Genomic DNA, 14,807 nt, shown 5'->3' on the forward strand with positions numbered 1-14,807 from the left:
TGATATATAAAAAATACTGAAATGAGTAAAGTTCCTTATTTGTTTACTCCACAGTATGTTAAATTAAAAAATCTATTAATTTTTTTCATTGTGAAAAAAAAATAATAATAATTTTGAAAAATGTATTTTTTCAATGTTGTTTTGGACACCTTTCACTTTAATTGTATGGGCATAAACAGCCAAAATATCTGCTGTTGTGTTCCACACAATGACGGGTTTGGAGCAACATGGGGGTGAATAAATGATGACACAATACTTTTATCCTTTTTTTTTTTTTTTTTTTTTTTTTTTTTTTTGTGAACTATGTCTTTAATACCCTTCCAATAGCTTTTGGATTGTTTTTCTTAATTTATCACACTGGTCTCTGAAATACTGGAATTTGATTTTATTGAGAAAAAAAAAGAAGAAGAAGAGTTTTGTGCAAATTACACTGGATATTTTAATGCTGGCCACTGCAACATACCAGCACTATTTTAATATCTCTTGCATCACTAGATATTCTCACTCTGTTATTTTAACACAAATTGGTGCCATCTTATACATCTCAAAAGCTTGTACAGATAGTTATAAAAATGGCCTTGGAGGGCTTGTATACTCATTTTATCATAAACATAAAACCTTGGATGGCTAATAAAGAACAAGAAATGGTGAGAGACACAAATGCACACAGCCCCATTTTTAATACTGTCATTGCTAAACCATTTGTTTTCTTTGTTGAAATGGGCTGTTTTTCTTACTGAAATCTGTAAGATAAACTAAAGCGTCTTTATGCTTTCTCTGACATTTACATACGACTGTGCGACGTTCACCCCCCCCCCCCCCCATCTCATGAGTCGTCGAACAAAACGTTCAAATCGGTAATGAAACAGCCGTTGCCCTCCACTTAATCATCACGAATGAATAATGAATGTATGCATATATCCACACAAAACAATTGACCGCCTGTATGTCTGAAGGAAAAAACAGTAGGTTTTCTGTGGCTAATCCATGTGAATAATTATTTAACAGTTATGAAATAATTATTCTAGACATAATAATTCATAACTGCCCGTTTTACAGAAGTAGTATTTAATGGTTAATGATTTAGTGGAGAAATATTGATAATTTTATTAATTTATTTAATTTTTTTTTTTTTTTAGAATACAGTTCATAATTGGTCAGGTGATCACAAATATTTCAACATTTCCAAAAGTTCACACTGGTTCCAAAAATTCTGCGTAATGTACACAAATGATCAGAACTCCACTCAGCTCCCATGCTGTTATTGGAAATTTTGGTCTGTCGGTTAGTGGACATAGTGAAGGTGACTATGACAATAAAATAATTTAAACTCAGATCAGTATTAAATGTCCACATAGGTATTTGGTTATATATTTCTTAAGCTGTAGCTGTGTAATTAGCCTAATAATGTACTGTATAACCAGACTGTTATTTTCAAAAATTAACCACTTCAGGGTAAAAATGTGTTGATCAACTTTTATTTTGTGCGAGTGACTTTCTGGTGATCCCCTACTTGATGTTTTTCTAACATAGTAAAGAATTGACAAAAATTATCAAAACAGCCTTATTCATAGATTTGGAGATTAGGGTTATAAGGTCACAATACTCTCATCATTGTACCATCTAAATAAAACAACAAAATGAACCAGTAAATACAGCCATCAACACATCACGCACTGCTAAACTGCAGTCTTCTTACACTAAGAAAGCTCTCTCACATGACAGTCGTGGTTACCAAGACAGGAAGTCAGCATTTTCATGTGGGAGAAGATATGAAATTATAAAAAAAAAAAAAATGGAGGAGTGTACAACAGCGTCACACTGCTGAAGGAAACAAAAGGAGGAGAACTCAGACAAGTGAAAGAGACAATGAGTGAAGTTTGATAGTGAGATAAGCAGATGTGAAAAACATTTGAAACTCCACAAGTCAGCATGCGTTACTTTATCCTCAAGACTTGAATCAAGTCGGTCTAAATCTAAATTGATAGTAAGGAAAAAGAAAACATGACATTTCAGAATCGCTTTTGAAAATGATGCTTTGAAAATACTTCTACTTCAAGTGCATAGAAGGGCGAATAACCTGTGAGTACAGAGATAAAGGACATTTAAAGGTCAGAGAAGAGAAGTCTGACCGAAGATTTGTAGCAATGGCGAATAGTTGGACTTTGACGGTGATTGTCCTCCTAAGCATCTTTATGGCGAGAAGTCAGACAAGAGGTGAGTTTACATACTTTTTAATATTGTATTCTCATTAGTATTCTAAGATAGTCTTTAGTGCTACTCTTTGTACATGGATGATTTGGCCTTCTGATTTAACATCATCTTTGTCTGGTATCGATACTTTTTGTCTACTGTCTATTTCTAATGGAATTTCATAGTGTCCTAAAATGCCTAAAAAGTACTTTTTTGGGGGGTATTAGCTTTATGGTTAAATCCTTGCCATTGTTTAAATCAGTCAGTTATAGTATATTGAAAGTGTCAAGTAAATCTTTATGGCCTAGTAACTGTCGCTCATGTGTGGAAAATTTATTTTTATACTTTTCCACTTAGTCTGTAAGGATATTTATGGTGGATGAGAAATCTCTTCTTTCACGTGCATGTGATTTGTTTTGTGTTTGTTTCTGTCTGTGTTTGTTGCTATTTTGAGAGGACATGCCATGACGAAGCGCTCTTCCTCTCTGGGGGGATTCTTAGGGGGCAGATGAGTTGTTGAGGTTTCTGAGGCTGACAGATGCATCTGAAAAGAAACTGTAAATCTAGAACAAGACCTTAGAGAAGTTGGCATGGAACTAAATGACATTTGTGTTGTGAGTGCTGACAGTAATGCTGTTTAATGTGGTGTGGTGTGGAAGCCGTTGCTTTAGGCCAGGTGTTCAAACTCCATTTTCTTCAGAATCAGGGTGCATTCATCTTGTGCTACAATAATGAAAATAAATCATTGTCTAACCTTTGGGCAAAACTGTATACCTTTGACTAACATTCACAAGACATTTTGACCAGTAAATGTACTAGAAGCTACTACTAAAACTTTAATATCTCACACTTTTGAGTAACAGAAGTTAACTGGAAATCTCACTCAAGTGAATGATTGTGTTTCATTGTGCTGAGCCTCACATTAACCTGTCACTAACACGCTGTGCCACTAACTGTCCTAGGAGATCAAGACCCTGCATCTCAACAGAATAAAGATTCTGCCATTAAACAGCTGACAGGTCAGACAACATACACTTTATTTGTTTATGTAAATACACAGCCATTTTTCATGAATAGAGTACAAAATAAGAACAAAAACTATTATAAAATCCATTTTTAACCAGTAGTCACTGAAAGCAAGCACTTGATCTTGTGAAATCATTATTTTACTGTGTAGCGTTTTATTTATTCAGGGTTTTACATATATATATAAAGGAATTTGTGCTTCTAATGCTTTTAAAAAATAACAGTAACACTTTATAATAATTTTCTATTTGCTAACAATACTTAACTATATTAGTTAACATGAACTAACAATAAAAAATACTTGTAAAGCATTTATTAATCTCAGTTCATATTAATTTCAAAGTTTAGGCTACTAATGTTGTACATTAATGAAATCCGAAGTTGTCTCTGCTAATATTAATTAATGGACCTGAGCTTACATGAACTAACAATAAACAGTTGTACTTTTATTAATTTACTATTAACAAAGATTAATATAATAAATACTGTAACAAATGTATTGCTCATTGTTGGTTAATGTTAGTTCATGCATTAATTAACATTAACTAATGAACCTTATTTTAAAGTCTTACCAGAATAACATTTACATTTTTGAGTAAACTGTATTGATGAAAAGTACATCTATTGTCAGAATAGAGCTGCTGTGTGCTGTATGTTGAAACTTTTTTAGGGTTAAAGAAGGAAATGACACACGGAAGGATAAAACTAGTCTGGCATGGCAGCGAGAGATAATTATAGTGTATAGAGAAAAAGCTACAAAATATCTCACACCTATTAATATAACAGCCACATTTTATTTTATTTGAATTATATTTTAATAATTTACCTCAGAGTCTCAAAAGAAAAAAAAACACTAATCCAATATTTAATCTAATTGTGTACATTTATTGATTAATTTTTTTCCTGCAGATTTCAAAGAGCAGAACTTTATTCCAGGCAGTGATGTGATTTTACAGTGTGGCAATGCCACTGTTATCAGATGGAATGAATTAATTTATATTGTCTGGAACATCAGCCTGGAAGGCAGAAAATGTTGGCTGGGTTTGTCACCCAAGCTGGACGACACATGTAAAGATAGAAAGAGGCTGTTAAACACCTCAGATGGAGTTTCTTTAGTCATTCCCAAGATTTCAACAAGAGATGAAGGATTTTATTCGTGTGATGTATCATATAAAGCAGGAAGCTATGCTGTAAATGTGTCTGTAAGCGGTGAGTACAAACATAATTTATTTTAAAGCTATTGCAAAACTGTTAAAATCTTTGTAGTTTAAATCACAAGTGAGGTATAATTACACAATCTGGTGTTACTTTCATTCTGTTATAGACTAGCTATGTCTCTCAGTGTTATATCTCTTCAGTTCGTTTCATGATTTATGGGGACATTCATAGGCGTAATGGGTTTTATACTGTACAAACTGTATTTTCTATCATCTTACACCTAAACTTACCCCTCACAGGAAACTTTCTGCATTTTTAGATTTTCAAAAAACTTCATTCTGTATGATTTATAAGCTTGTTTCCACATGGGGACCTAAAAAATGCCCCCACAAGGTCAAAATGTACTTGTATTACTATCCTTGTGAGGACATTTGGTCCCCATAACATGTTAATACCAGGTACACACACACACAAATAGTATTTAGAACTGACAATGAAACCATACATACTCTGTTATAATGATATCATACTGATAAAGTTTTTTGTTTTTAGTTACCCAACTTTTCACCAAGCAGAGTGAAAACAATCAAAGGATCGCTGTCTGTCAGGCCAATTACACACAAAAGACAGCACCCACTCTTCACTGGGAACCTGCCTTGAACTTTTCCTCCAGTAACAGTTCTGTAAAGAAGCATGGCAGGTTTTTTACGATGGAGAATCAAGTATATCTGCCGGACAATGTCAACATCAGTGAGCTCATCTGTGTGGCCACATACTCCTCCGAGTCCGGCTCTGTTCAGCACAAGAGCACACTTCATCTTAAAAGTGAGTATACAGTATATGAAAAGAAATTGAGAATTGATTTCATAAGTGCAAGTACATTCTGTGTGGCTGTTTATTTAGCTACAGGCACTTTTATGTCCTATAGGGGCTGATTTAAAAAAAAAAAAAGAATTCATATGAGACTCTTTTATTATTTCTATTTTTAAAACCATAATGTTGTTATTTACTTTTGTTGTTTTTCTAATACATTATATTTATAGATTTTATGGTTTTCCACCTGGGTCTTATACTATGAATATACATCATAAAAATATTAATTATTGCATTTGATTGCAATTATTGCAGCTGATGATCTTAACTAAAGAGAGAGATAACGATAAACCGCTTCCATATTTATTATTTACAAATTATTTATACAAATGTTCACTTTCACAATGACCAACAGTTCTCCCCTAAAAAGTTTTATCAAAAGTCACTGTATTTATTTAAGGAGACAGCTGTCAGTGAAGGGTTTGAGATGATGTGTGAGACAATGCAATGTGTAAAGAAAACAAATGTAAATATAATATAAAATAAAAATCAAGGTATTTTACACAATACATTTGAGAAGTGATGGAAATTATCCTGATCATCGGGGGGAAAGGACAGAATTATATGCATGTATAGACACTGTTGACATTATAACAGACAAATAAACTAGTCAGAGTGTGAAAAGTGTTTTAAAAGAGTTCATTTCCAAATGTCCACAAGGTTCAAATTGCCAGTATTTTAAGAAACACACATAGATGAAATATGAAGCAAACTTTAACTAACACATTAAGTACAGTGGTTTGTATTAAAAGCAGTTGGTTTTGACAATATTACAGACTTTCTTCATATTCTTTCTAACTATTTTAATGTATTTTATTGCATTGTTAAATGTATTATATTACATAGTAAACAAATCCTCTCTTTTCAGTTTCACACAGCGGAACACAAGAAACTTCCTCTTTTCCAGTGAAAATCATTGCCATATCAGTTGGTTCTACATGTATTTTTTTTTTTGTTGTATCTCTGGCCGTGGTTTACATACTCCGCAGAAAGCTTTACAACTTAAGGTTGGATGTTTTATTGCACTGATTCACCGCTGTTGAACTGAATTACTTTGCATAGCGTATGATGACTAATTAATTAACAAATATCTTATCAATGTCTGTTCATCTTTGCATTGTCTTTGTAGTGCACTGAAGATGCTTTGCTGCAAATCTAAAATCTCAACACCATCTGAAGACAAACCACCCCAAGTAAGAAGTCTTTATCAAGCCCTGTTTTTAAAACTACACCAAACTCCATTATTATTACACTATATAGGGTGTATTTTTCAATGATACTGTGTGCATGCATTGTAAAAGTGTTTTGTGTGGCTCACTGAAGCATACGTCTGTGTGTATGAACCCGCTGATGTTGAAGAGGTGGAACCCTATGCAAGCTACATACAGAGAGTCAACTCCATCTACAACTCCTCAGCTGAGCTCTTCAACGCCTGAGACACACGCGCTTTTCATGATGAAACAGGATACCAGAAGAGAGCGGAGGGCATAGATATGTCTGTGGTCAGAAATTACACATGAAAAACAATGCTAGTGGAAAAATAGTCATCTCAAGAGAGCATCCCCGAAGCAAACAGCGCCTGAATGAGGAGCAAAAGTAGCACTGACTCAAAAGATGAAAGGTGATGACAAAGGAACATTTCTCTTATGTGTGATGAGGAATAACTGGGACAACTTCAGCGTCAGCGATATCACTAATATGTAGATTTGTAGAAAACGAGCCTGGTTAGATATTAATCATCTGAACTAATCAAATTTGTACATAATTATTTATATCAGAGTGTTAAAGGAAACAAAAATCAGCCGCAAACTATTTTTTTCCTTGATAAATACTAACCAGGCCAAATTTAGAGAACCTATTTTGCATTGCACATACTTAAAAGTATGTAAATAAACTTTATTATTGTACTTTTCGGTATTGTATGTCCTTATAGTTTGATCTTTTGAGTTTAATACATAATCGGCACCTAATACAAAAATACAAAAGCGGCACCTAGTGACATAGAAATAATTTGCATTTATATTCAGACCAACGCCAAAAGACCAACAAAGTGGGCGGGCAGTATGCTAATGTTTCATGTTGAAGTCACCATGAAACGGCTTGGGATTCGTTTTAAAAAGTCGACTCTTTCTTTTGAGAGACAATACTTTTATACACGGTGCACTTTCAGATTTAAAACTTTGCAGGATGTTTTCATTCACTTAGAGCTGTGTTACACCCTGCATGAATAATCCATAATAGGGGAACTTTAAAGAAAAACATTATTGAAATTAAAATAGTACATTCATTTCACAAATGATTTCATAAATTACAATATAATCATGGTATCCAATCAGTTGTAAGTGCCAATAACACAAGTGAGATTTTTTTTTTTTTCAGTCCAAAATGACTTAACAGTAGCAGAGGGTTAAATCAACTACTTTCAGCCTTCTCACATATTAGTAGTGTTTGATAACAGCAGTGTTGATTGTATTTGTACAAACAGGCCCTTCTCAAATGGTCAGTGTTAAATAAGGAGTATGTGACTTGTACCTGGTTCAAACGGATGCCTCCTCGAGGAGACTGTGCTGGGTATTTTTTGTGTGTGTGTTAGATTTGTGGTCAAGCGGTGGAGATACAGACCCTATTAATCTTAGTCATTTGTCCTCCTGAGATGAAATCTCACAACGTCCCCTTCATTCAGTGTGATTCAGTGTTTAGGGGAACGATGTGGAAACTTAGGGGTAGCTGAATTCTTGTCACTGGAAAGGAAAGATCAGGTACGCCCTCAGATATCGCACAGATACTCCTGCAGAAACTGAAACTGGTGGGATGTCATCAATTTTTCTTTTGGGGCTGTGGGAATCCCCAAGAACTATGACAGTGTAAATTTTCATTCAATCCAAATTTAGATCTTAAAGTTTTGTACCTTTGTTCTCAACCTCTGCCATCACACTCTACATAGCATTCAACACGAAAAGCATATTGCTCCATCTAGTGGTGTTTTTTGGTAGCATAATCTCATCGAAACACCGTATTAATGATGCCCTCAGAATTAGAGTTCAAACAGCTGATAAAAACATTGATGGACTCCAGTTCAGCAATCAACATCTTATGGATTGAAAAACTGCATGTTAAAAATAAAACAAATCTAATGTGTTTTTAACTTTAAACCGTTGCTTCTAAAATATGAGTCCATCATCCAAAATAACATAAAAAATCCACCCACATGTTTGTTCACAACTGTTTTGTACTGATTTTGCTTGTAAACAGTACTTGATCTGTGCGTGATTCTCTTCTGATTCAGGAGAGGTGACTTTTTCACTGGAGAAAGTAATGGATAGAGGACTCTTATTTTAGCCAGAAGTGATGGTTTCAAGTTAAAAACATCTTGATGTGTTTATTACAAACACACAGCTTTTCGCTTCACAGGATGTTAACTGATGGACTGGAGTGGTGTGGATTACTTGTGGATTATTGCGTTGTTTTTTCAGATGTTTGGACTCTCATTCTGACGGCACCCATTCACTGCAGAGGATCTATTGATGATGTAATGTAATGCTACATCTCTCTGTTCTGGTGAAGAAACAAGCTAAATTTTCAGCAAATTTTCATTTTTGTGAGAAGTATTCCTTTAACAGGGGTGTAAAGCATGTAAAAAGTTAAATAAATAAATAAAAATAATAACAAGAATAGTGGGACAAGTTTCCTCAGTTTTTTTTTCTTTTTTTTCTTTTTTTTTCTTTTTTGAAAATTATGAAAAAATTATGAAAGTGAAAGTGACATACAGCCAAGTATGGTGACCCATACTCAGAATTCGTGCTCTGCATTTAACCCATCCAAAGTGCACACACACACACCGTGAACACACACCCGGAGTAGTGAGCAGCCATTTATGCTGTGGTGCCCGGGGAGCAGTTGGGGGTTCGGTGCTTTGCTCAAGGGCACCTCAGTCGTGGTATTGCCGGCCGAGACTCAAACCCACAACCTTAGGAGTCAAACTCTCGAACCACTAGGCCATGACTTATGTACAGATTATTAATGTAACTGCAATAAAAATGCATTACTATTATAAAATTACCACATATGAGCTGTATGTGAATACCTGCCTCAACAAAAAAATTACACCTTTTCCTTGTATATATAATATTTATTTATTTTACATAATTATATAATTGACTTTTGTCTGAATGTATATGGTTTTATTGTTTTCACTTGTTATCCAATATGATGATATTGGAATTTTATTTTGGAGGACAGAAAGACAAAAATACTTTAAGATACTAAATGCATCTTTGAAGTGAGTAAAATATGATTACAATTTCTCTGTTTCACACAGCAATGTAAATTTGTGATTCCTCATATCAAATACATGTAACTCTTCTTTAATGACGTTGTACTTTGTCACTTACTGATTACTATTCTTCTGGGTTTTAGTTTCCATCTCATCACGGGAAAAATGTAAATCTCTCTTGACTTTCATTATAGAAACCACTATTATCAGTTATATAGCACACATACATACATGAAGACAGACATAATATGCACTTTTATTCACTGTGCATGTAGATGAAGGTAGTAATTACTTAAATTGCATCAAAAGTCTTTAACATATTTTACTTCATGGTGTGCCAAAAACAGACCGGAAATAAACTAATTATTTAAAAAATAAAAAATAAATAAAATTCTAAAAAGCTGAATATCACTGCATCCTATACAAAGTTGACAAGCCATTTAAGTTGTGCTTGAGTATCTCAGGTCTCCATTCTAGCTGAATGTGCAGATTTCAGCCACAGGAGCGTCTCAGCGCTCAGCCCATGAGCACATAATCATCTGAACTGTCCTCGATGATTTTGTGCTTGGACGTGTCTGTTGTGATTTGAGGGAGCTTTACAACAGCATAATCACAGTCGTTGTCCTCCACGTTGTCTCGAACAGGTCTGTTTGGACTGATGTTACCGTGGTCAATGGAGGCATAGAGCACATCTTCTGTCTGTGGGTCAGAGAGACAACACAGAGGAAGTCTTTAAACTGGCTTGTGTGTGTAACAATGGAGTACTGCAAGAATCAAACTGAATCAAACAAGCATATTATTATTATTATTATTATTTCAATGCATGAAATTCTTTCTTTCTTTCTTTGTGTTGCTGTTGTACGTATTTTTCATCATGCTGTGTGTCAGGCAGATTAAATCAAGGTGGTGTAGCCTTGTGGTTATAGATTCAGGGCTGTTTGCGTAAACACGGCCATCATGTTAATAACACCGTTTTAAAAAAAAACAACTAATTATTAAAAAATGGGCGATCAGTCTTACAATTTAGATTCAAATTAGATCAATCTTTGTTTTTTATGTAAGTGTCTTAAAAAAGAGCTCAGTCTTAAAGAAGAACTGAGATAACTAACAGGAAATAAAATAACACAATGATACAAATAAAAATGGCTTCTTCATTTAAAAAAAGAAATAAGCATTGAATCTATGTCTTTATGAAACTGACTTTAAAAGTTATGACTAAAATGAAAATGACTAATAATAAAAAAATATATAAAGTAATAAAAATAATAAAATAGCTTTTGCTGTAACTGCTACACAATTGAATTATTTAAAACCAAGACATAAACATCAAATATACAATTTTAGGTAAATTACTTTTAAAAAGTTATGACCAGTCTTGAAGAAAAAAACAATTAGATTACTAATAATATATAAAATGATAAAATGGGCATAGTTTTTCCTCTCTTCATTATTTTAAACCAAGAAATAAGTATTATAGACATTGCTTGGTTATCTGTAAATGCACTTTATTTTAGACCATTAGAAATGACGTTATTGTGCCCTGAAGGCTGGTCAAAACCACTTTCCTTTGGAAGTGCCTTCAAACAAAACATCGTCAGTTACTGTAAGTGACTGTCTGAACAGTAAAGCACGTCTAATTTCAGTGCTGAATGACAATATAATGCTTGAATGGAAAAAGCTTTTGAAAAATAAAATAACCATTTAAACTTTCCAAGAAGAGTGTTCATATACATTCATACATAGCCTAAAATTACAGCACAAAATGATCAGCACAATGAATGAATCATTACTTTACGTAAGTGAACAACACATCCTGCATGACTATGTCTTGAGGTCAGAGGCCTTCTTTAATGAGGCAAGACTTGCAAGTAACTGCAAAAATTACATTTTTCTAAAGTATTAGTTAACTGATGAATTTGAATGAGATTACACTTAAAAAAAAAATAATTGGTTAATCCAGTTGTCCTTGTACCAGCATCTTAAAGTTCAAGGTCATTTTCTTTGACACACTTTCCTACCTGGATTCTATTTCTGTCTCATTGAGGGCATCATTTGGAGAAACAGGAAAAACCAGTGTGACTTAATGTTTATCATTTGAATATTACAGTAAAGAGACTCATTCAGAGCAGACATTATGAAGCCCCAAAATGCAAAACAAGCAAACACATCAACCGTTTTTTTTTTTCAAGACGGAACAACTTTGAAAGCCAAAAATACCTGTGATGAAACTGTCATTAGATCTTAACTAACGCCTTCCTGTTTTAGCATGATGTTATCAGGAGTGTGAACCTGAACATCAGTACTAGAAAAACAAGAGCCACGTGACACTAAAACAACATTCATACTGTTTAATTGTATTTTTTTTTAGTCTAACTGCCTTTATTTAAAGAGCAAAGACAGAAAACACATATTTCATAGTCAATATTTCATAGTCAAATAATCTAATAAACGCCTATAAAACATTATGACTGGTTTGTATTCCTACCTTTGTGTCTGCTGCTGTTTCTGTCTGATTGTCATTATCTGCTCAATGAAACATAAATGTAAATGTCACTGAACAGTGTATCTATTCACTGTATACAATGATTATCATATCTTTACTTAAATATAGGCCTACATCATCACAAAACTGAAGCAATTTAACTTATACAGAAGTGCACACAGAGAAGCATTTAGTGTGAACCACATGAACTTTGACATAAAACTGAACGCATGCTTGAGTTCTCTGTCAAAAGTCTACTAAAACATGTAAGAAGAATTTTAGAATATATCAGCTGAAGAATTTGCTTACCAGTGTTTTCAGGTTTCTTCTTTCTGAGGATAAAAAAATATGTAAAGTATATAAAGTCTAATAAAATTTTCCATTTCAGAAACTTTTGTAAAAAAAAAAACAACAAAAAAAAAAAAATAGCGATCAGCCGGTAAACTTTATATCACTGCAATAATAAGCAATGTAGATATTTTAGATTAGGCTAGTTTTTATGTCCCAATACAAAAATACAAGTTAAATAGACTGCTATTACTTGGTCTTAGTACATTAGGCTAATATCAAGCTATTCAGATGACCTACCTTCGGTTACAACATAAAAAACTTCCCATTGTTCCAACAAGCTCAATATGGTTTGCCGCGGTATAAATACTGAAGCTACAACCACAAACTGCAAGCTGCTGAAACAGTGCGGTCTGTACCCAGAGTTTCTAACCTGCCAGTCAGACAGAATAAGATATAAGAGAGAGGGATGGAGAGAGTGATTCCGTGTAAAGCGGTCAAACAACAGACTGCTTGTATTTCAGTTGTATTTCCTGTGTTTTGTGGTTTTTATTTGCCTTCGAGTGCATGACATAAAGACATGCTCATTTTCATGTGTGTGTGTTCACACAGTGGTCATTCTGCTTTCTCTTGTCCTTATAATGTGTGTGTGTGTGTGTGTGTGTACTTGTTTACACATTGTGAGGACCAAATGTCAAGTCAAGTTAGTAAGCAAAACATGAAAAATTTGAGATTGTGGCGCAATGTTGTTGTGCCGCTCAGGGAAAACATATAGATCATTCTAAATGATGTGTGTGTGTGTGTGTTTGTGTGATTTGCTATTCCGTGACAGCTTTTCTGTGACAGATCTGCGCTTCATTTTCACTAATATCTTATACAGGTATGCAAATAGCTGTGACATAAGAAAACAAATACTGTGTCTGTTATATCATTTCGGTTTCAAATGGGTGAAAACAAATGTAGGCTACCCATATCTTTAAAGATATGATACTGTACATGTTCGGTGTCTGACAGTTGATGCACTGCTTAGGCACAGGAAGTTGTGCATTTCCTTCAAGACCACAAGGTAGAAATTAATACTCTCGAGCTGTAAACTTTGTTGTTATTAAAAGGACATTGGCCTGGCTGTATAACTTTTTATAATTACAATTGACTTACGTTTGTAAGCTGCCTATACGTTTATGCCTTTAGCTTGTATAGCAAACAAAATTTTAAAAAAAAAAAAAAAAAAAACATCTTTGACATCTTTGAGCAGATTAAAGCAATTAACTTACTTTTACCATCAGCTCTGTAGAGGTCAGTATGACAACACTTCAAGGCCAAAAACACCTACAGTACCTTGATGTTGGGGAAAAATAAACACTCAGAGAAGGTGTATACAGAAATTCCACTCCAATTTTGTTGCACTGTCTGCCAGCAGGAAGTTATAGAGCTGATAAAGCACACTTTTCTAAAGACAGGAAGCATTTGAAAACTTAGCCTTGATGTCAGACACATTTACACTCTTAAAAATAAAAAAAAAAGTTCTTTATTGGCACTGATAGTTCCATAAAGAACCTTAATATCCATGGAATCTTTCCATTGCACAAAAGGTTCTTTATAGTGGAAAAAGATTCTTCTGATTATTAAAATGTTCTTCACACTAACAAAAATAGTTCTTTTAAGATCTGTTTACTTACAGGTTCTTTTTAGGGAACCAAAAATGGTGCTTCAGTGACATTGAAACTCCCGTCTGGAACCTGCATTTTTAAGAGTGTATGTGAGAGGATGCAGGATTCATCTAAGCCTCCAATCTAATAATAACCTAATATTGTGCTTTTAGGGAAGGCAATGATCATCACTAGTTGGGGAGGATCACTGACTGCCTACGTTTAAAATGAAAACAAATATTTGGTAGCTAATTATTGATTTACTGATTTTGATACGTAACTATGACACATCAAAGCTGCTTTTAATAGTCCTGAGATTATATATATATGTGTATATATATATATATATATATATATATATATATATATATATATATATATATATATATATATATATATATATATGTGTGTATGTATATGTGTGTGTGTGTATATATATATATATATATATATATATATATATAAAGGAAGTAGTTAAGCATGTGTTGCGACAGCTCTAGTTTAATAGAAACATTTATTGTACGCAAATATACAAGATATATTAAACGCTTAAAGGTGCTGTAAGTTTTTGACTCTACTAAAGCATAAAAGTAGGCTACCATAATATGTTTGCAGATATTTTAGAAACATGCTAAGTAAACATACTTATTTGTATGAAAAACAATGCTACAGTCATTTATTCTCCTTTGAAAATGTGTGTCCCGGGCCGGAATGTCAGGCTCTGTTTTGGTTTGAGAAACTCGACCACCGCCAGTTTACCCAATTGTATTTCGGCACCCGGGATTGCTAGTTGGCGGAAAACACAGCATATTTCATTTCATTCATCGTCGTGCATTTGTTCCTGTTTGTGTCGTCAATCAAGTCT

The 14,807-nt window shown here is 33.7% G+C and overlaps 2 protein-coding genes across 4 annotated transcripts; one reads left to right on the forward strand and one right to left on the reverse strand.

Annotated features, from left to right (window-relative positions):
* The first annotated feature begins 1,335 nt into the window (after positions 1 to 1,335).
* On the forward strand, positions 1,336 to 8,588 carry si:ch211-214p13.9 (cell surface glycoprotein CD200 receptor 1). Of its 3 annotated transcripts, none has more exons than XM_042730861.1 (7): positions 1,336 to 2,217; positions 3,156 to 3,212; positions 4,129 to 4,428; positions 4,930 to 5,202; positions 6,119 to 6,257; positions 6,380 to 6,443; positions 6,574 to 8,588. In XM_042730861.1, exons 1-7 carry the CDS (start codon positions 2,148 to 2,150, stop codon positions 6,739 to 6,741), a joined length of 1,071 nt encoding a protein of 356 aa, XP_042586795.1. In that variant the 5' UTR covers positions 1,336 to 2,147; the 3' UTR covers positions 6,742 to 8,588. The 3 variants fall into 3 exon arrangements, with proteins under 3 accessions (XP_042586795.1, XP_042586796.1, XP_042586797.1); XM_042730863.1 differs by having other exon boundaries at positions 1,340 to 2,217; positions 6,594 to 8,587; XM_042730862.1 differs by lacking the exon at positions 3,156 to 3,212.
* Positions 8,589 to 9,371: 783 nt separating this feature from the next.
* On the reverse strand, positions 9,372 to 12,952 carry si:ch211-214p13.7. Its single transcript, XM_042730864.1, has 4 exons — positions 12,594 to 12,952; positions 12,315 to 12,337; positions 12,009 to 12,046; positions 9,372 to 10,222 (listed from the first exon to the last, which is right to left on the reverse strand). The coding sequence occupies exons 1-4, from the start codon at positions 12,620 to 12,622 to the stop codon at positions 10,040 to 10,042; spliced, it is 273 nt and encodes a 90-aa protein (XP_042586798.1). The 5' UTR covers positions 12,623 to 12,952; the 3' UTR covers positions 9,372 to 10,039.
* Between the last annotated feature and the right edge of the window lie 1,855 nt (positions 12,953 to 14,807).

This window comes from Cyprinus carpio, chromosome B9 (genome assembly GCF_018340385.1).
Source record: "Cyprinus carpio isolate SPL01 chromosome B9, ASM1834038v1, whole genome shotgun sequence".
In the NCBI taxonomy this organism is placed as follows: Eukaryota; Metazoa; Chordata; class Actinopteri; order Cypriniformes; family Cyprinidae; genus Cyprinus; species Cyprinus carpio.

Coding starts and splice junctions, on each gene's coding strand:
- si:ch211-214p13.9 (XM_042730861.1), top strand. CDS start 2,148: ATGGCGAATAGTTGGACTTTGACGGTGATTGTCCTCCTAAGCATCTTT. Junction 2,218..3,155: donor GGCGAGAAGTCAGACAAGAG/GTGAGTTTACAT, acceptor TAACTGTCCTAG/GAGATCAAGACCCTGCATCT. Junction 6,258..6,379: donor AGAAAGCTTTACAACTTAAG/GTTGGATGTTTT, acceptor TTGTCTTTGTAG/TGCACTGAAGATGCTTTGCT.
- si:ch211-214p13.7 (XM_042730864.1), bottom strand. CDS start 12,622: ATGGGAAGTTTTTTATGTTGTAACCGAAG. Junction 12,338..12,593: donor TTTTTATGTTGTAACCGAAG/GTAGGTCATCTG, acceptor TTTTATCCTCAG/AAAGAAGAAACCTGAAAACA. Junction 10,223..12,008: donor AAACAGCAGCAGACACAAAG/GTAGGAATACAA, acceptor TCTGACCCACAG/ACAGAAGATGTGCTCTATGC.